At 47.3% G+C, this 4,868-nt stretch overlaps 1 protein-coding gene and 1 long non-coding RNA gene across 2 annotated transcripts in view; one reads left to right on the plus strand and one right to left on the minus strand.

Annotated features, from left to right (window-relative positions):
* Window positions 1–2,347: 2,347 nt before the first annotated feature.
* EPOR (erythropoietin receptor) overlaps window positions 2,348–4,868 on the plus strand; it is a 5,910-nt gene continuing 3,389 nt past the window's right edge. The window contains exon 1 of the mRNA XM_069083201.1: window positions 2,348–2,683. Within this exon, the coding sequence (XP_068939302.1) occupies window positions 2,539–2,683 (145 nt within the window). The 5' untranslated portion in view covers window positions 2,348–2,538. The remainder of the gene's footprint in view (window positions 2,684–4,868) is intronic.
* The window catches only part of LOC138157571 (uncharacterized), a 3,250-nt gene continuing 2,848 nt past the window's right edge, over window positions 4,467–4,868 (minus strand). Inside the window, exon 3 of the long non-coding RNA XR_011167413.1 lies at window positions 4,467–4,668. This is a non-coding gene — a long non-coding RNA (uncharacterized lncRNA). The remainder of the gene's footprint in view (window positions 4,669–4,868) is intronic.

A 4,868-nucleotide genomic window follows, 5' to 3' on the forward strand; every position in this document is an offset into this window, starting at 1 on the left:
TTCACATGAATAATTGATATCATTTGCTTGTCTAATTAGTGGGTATGGAAGGGAGTGGGAGGGAAAGAGAGAATTTAGAACTCAAAATTTAAAAAGAAAAGAACATTAAAAATAAAATGTTTTTAAAAAGGATGGGAAGTTGCTATTGGGGAGGAGAATTCCAAAGTTCTGAATCTTGGAGCCAGTGGCCTTCTGAAAGGTGGTAAGGGCTGAAGTATGATCATGCCTGCATATGTCTGGAGTGAGGGAGAGAAGGAGGTTGTTGAAGCCAAGGAATTGTATGGTCAGGTTGGCAGAAAGGTCATTGATATGTATTTTGAGATATAAAGGATGGTATGAAGACAGAACTTCATCTAGGCATGGAATTCACAGAAAACGTTGGGGAAATATCCTGGAGGTTGGTGGATGACAGCAACAAGAAAGGGGAGGAGATGGTATGAATGGATTGTAGGAACCTCAAAACTGAAGGATGGTTGGTGGTTGAGGAATAGTCAAAATGTAGCAGGGGTGGAGGGAGAACAGGGAGGATGTTTGCTCCTTCTCTTAGTTCTGTGAGATTAAAGCAGAGGGTGCAGTGGGAAAGTGGAAAGTGAGTAGGCTGAGATGGATGAAGACAGAGACAGGTTATTGGGAGAGGAAAAAGATAGGCAAATTGAGTGGAAGGGAAGAGAGATATGAGGGGGGAGGAGGACCGATCAGAATAAGAATGGTGTCTGGGAGTTGATAGCACAGGGTTACAACATTGAATTGCATGAACTCATGCACTATTGTACTAATGGTGAAGAAATGTCTTAATTTTTAGTTTGCAAAACAAAATAAAACAAAGCATCTCCCCCCCCCTCTTCCCCTTGCTACTGAATTTCATAGAATTGAATCAGCAATGAGCTAAATCGAAGATTAAATTTAATAGGAATCACCTACAGTCTTACACAAATCAGAAAATCAAGTTTCCAAGTATCAGACTAGGGTGGAGAGGATGACCACTTGTTATAGTGTGGATTGCTTTTATGTTTGCATTGGACTGGGTGACCGATGAGTTCCAATTCAAAAATTCTTTGATTCTGTAAGTCTGGACTCAGAAGCCCTGGGTTTGAATCATGCCACTGTTCTTATCCAGCTCTCTTTGGGTAAGTCATATCACAGCTTGGCTTCTGAGGCCCCACCTAGCAGTAAAATGCTCATTTTGATCTCTCAAGTCCCTTCTCACTCTAAATTCTGAACGAAGGCACTAGACTGGAAGCTTATATCCAGGAGGGGAACTTGATTGTGGTATATACCACAGGCAGGATGCCCCCAACTGTGGCCTTGAAAAGCTAATGTGCCTCTCTCTGAGTCTGAAAAAGCATTGCAAATGCTGCTGCCCTTTTTTTTTTTTTTTTTTAAGCAATCGGGGTTAAGCAACTTGCTCAAGGTTACACAGCCAGTCATTTCTGGGTGTGGTGCTGAGTGCCTGAGCCCGGGATTCGATCTCCAGGTCGTCCAACACTGGAGCCGGTGCTCCTACTCGCTGAGCCACCTGGCCGCCCCGCTGCTGCCCTTTCTAATGGGTTGCCAGGGTCTCACTTTTATATGAGCACCAGCCTCCTGGATTCCATGGGTGGGTGTCCCAAGCAGGGAGAGGATAGTCCAGGCAGATGTACAGCATGAACAAAGGTAGGAAATAGGGAGGGGGAACCCAGTGTGTGTGGAACAGAAGTCAGGGAGATAAGGTTGGAGAGGTAGGTTTGAGTTAGATTATGGAGAGCCTTGGATGCCGCATTGGCCATAGTATCATGAAGTTTTGGGTTTTTTTCTTTTTCTTGTGAGGCAATCGGGGTTAAGTGACTTGTCCAGGGTCACACAGCCAGTAAGTGTCAAGTTTTGAGGCAGGATTTGAACTCAGGTCCTCCTGATTCCAGGGCCCATGCTATATTCAATGCACCACCTAGCTGTCCCTTATCATGACAACTTTACTGGATTTGGAATCAGAATATGGGGTTCTCTAACATGTTGTACAGACTTCTTGTGCACTTAGCATGGAATGCTGTCCACTATGGCTATCTGTATTGGTCATCGTGCTTCCCTCCTCCCACCCTATATACTCAGCATTCCCTATGGACCAAACACAGTATAATTCTGCAAGCCCAGGAAGGTGCTCACAGGTAGGCATTTTATCAAATTCCATGGAGTAAACTGCAATTTGAACTGATTATGTCAAGTGTCAAAGGCAAACTCTTCCTCCATGAGGGTGTCTGGAGCGGCCTTGGGTCTCCTGCCCCTCCCCCACTGCTGGCCCCCCCTTATCTCCCCCTCAAGGCCCCGCCCCCTGTCACTGCCCGCCACTTCTCCCAGGCCCTCCAAAGGGACAGAACTTACTGCTGCCAGCTGTGACCGCCTGCTGCAGCTGCTTCTCCAGCTGTGGCCTCTGGCAGAAACTTTCCTGCGTCCCCCTCCCACCTCTCCAACTGGGGATAGTGAAGGAAGAAAGAAGAGCCCCCCTCCTCTCAAACTCTGAGAGAGAGGTGGGGGGAGGTGCCAAGCAGGCCCAGGGCCAGAGCCATGGAACGAGCTGGGCCCCCCCATTGGCCTGGCATTGGGTCCCTCTGTGTCCTACTCAGTGCAGGGGCTGCCTGGGCAACCCCTGCACCCCAGTGGGACCTGAAGAGTGAGCCAGGGCTGGAAGGTCCCTTGTTTGAGAGCAAAGGTAAGCCCTACCATTAGGAGCCCTCCCTCTGTCCCCAGCCTCATTGCCTTCTTGGTGGGTGGTACTAGGGAGCTTGAAATGAAACAAGGAATCTAAATACCCAGCTGGAGCCACAACCATCTCCACCCCTATCCTCCCCCACACAACTGCCCCCTGCTCACCGCCTGGCCAAGAGCTGACCAGGATCTCATGGAAAAGACAGTCTTCTGAGGTGAGAGGAGAGTCAGGAGGTTTTGGGGGCAGAGGGGAATAAGAAGATAAAAACTTGTAAACAGTGACACTGTATTTTCATGCATGGGTGCAGCCCATTCCCCCTGGCCCTTTCCTCAGACTCTGCTGTTGGCCTTATCTGGGTGGAAAGGGTGCCTGTAGGGCCTGATATGCTCTTTCCTACCTCCTCCCCCTCCGAGCCTGGGGGAATCAGTCTGGGGGCTTTCTGAGAGGCTGTCCTGTGTACTGGCAAGATGAATGAGAGCCCTGGGCTCCAGTCCCAACTCCACCAATGGCTATGTGACCTTGGGAAAGTCATTTCTTCCTAGAGCCTCAGTCTCCTCCTCTATAAAATGGGAGATAAGAATCCTTGCACTCACTACTCCATAGTCAGTGTGAGCTACCGTATTATCATTATGTAGTGGAAAGAGCAAAGTGTGGAGAGTCACAGGCCAGGGCACGGAAACCCTGCTCTGCTCTTTATTAGGGGCATGACCTTAGACACTCAGCCACCTAAGGCCTCAGCTTCTCCCACTGCAAAATGAAGGGGCTGGGCTCTCTTTCTGGGAGAGTGGGGGAGGCAGGAAATAGATGGTGGTGAAGAGCAACAGGCACTTGGCAGGATGATGGCCTTGCTCTGGGAGGGAGTTCTTGAGCTTAGCTCTTCCTTTCTGTCTAGGCAAAGAGAAAGGACAGAGGGTAGAGTCAAACGTCCAGCAGGTCTGAGTCTGCACTGGGAGTCTGGGAAACAAATCCGCCAGGGTCTCTGCTATGAATGCTGAGGGTGGGGTTTTGCACAGGCTGAGGTATAATGGGGGCAGAGTTCAGTGCCCAAGACAGGACCCCAAGGGCGTGGGAGCTTCCCAACAGCACCGGTGCAGGACAGAGGCTCTATTGCTCAGAGCAGGGGAGAGATAGTGGTTGTGTTCCTGATAGCAGGGGGGGATGGGGTGAGGGGCAACAGGTCCTTCTGCCCAGGCTTTCTTATCAGCCTGGACACACGGTGGGCTGATGGAGGGGGGCAGCTGAAGGAGATACAGAGGGGTACTTAGGGCTAAATGAGTAGAGATCATGGGGGAAGAATCTGGCCATGTGCAGCTACTGTAGGGTTTGAGGGGCTGCCATCAATTAATCATGTTATCAGGACCACAAACTGTGCTAATTACTGGGGAAGGGGGGAATAAGGAAAAAAAGTGAAACAGTCCCCACCACCCAGGGAAATAACATGTGCACATCTAACCATAGCCATATATACCAGAGCTAGGCAGTTACCCAGCATCACTCGATCAGCTTGCAGACTTCTAAATTGCTTCCTTACCATATTCATTCTTTTCATCCTGAGTTCTAGAGTAATCCAGAGGATAGTTTTTCATTCATTAATTTAAATCTTTTCTTCATTAATTAATCAGTTGGCTCAAAGCCCCACCCCAGTTTATTAGACATTATTTCATTAACTGGAGAAACCACTTTTCTCATTCTCATCTCTATACCAAAATCCTACCTCTCCTAGGAGTAACTCGTTAATTATTTGCCATAAGATATAAAAAAACATAATCAATAATAGCATAAAGACTTGAATAGTTACAATATTTTTAGCCAAAAGAAATATCACAGGCAGTCACCTCCAATCAAAACTGTCATTTCAGATGAGTTTTTAATTCTCAGTTCCCAGTTCTCTCAAGGTACCAAGCAAAGGCTCTTCTCAAGAATTTTCATCCTCCTCTTCACAAAATAAAGTCTAAAATATTTCCATCAAGAGAGAAGCTCTCATGTAACTGGGGGAAAAATAAAATGCTATTAAAAAGTTACAAAAAAACAAAAGCCTAGAGTTCTTAAGCTGGGATTCATAAACAAGCTTTTTAAGTGTTTCAATAATTGTAATTCAATATAATTTGTTTCCTTTGGAAAGAGAGAGAGAGAGGAAAGGGAAGGAAGGAAGGAAGGAAGGAAGGAAGGAAGGAAGGAAGGAAGGAAG

This window comes from Petaurus breviceps, unplaced genomic scaffold (genome assembly GCF_028583685.1).
Source record: "Petaurus breviceps papuanus isolate PSGF00001 unplaced genomic scaffold, PetGlider_PUasm1.0 172, whole genome shotgun sequence".
NCBI lineage: Eukaryota > Metazoa > Chordata > Mammalia > Diprotodontia > Petauridae > Petaurus > Petaurus breviceps.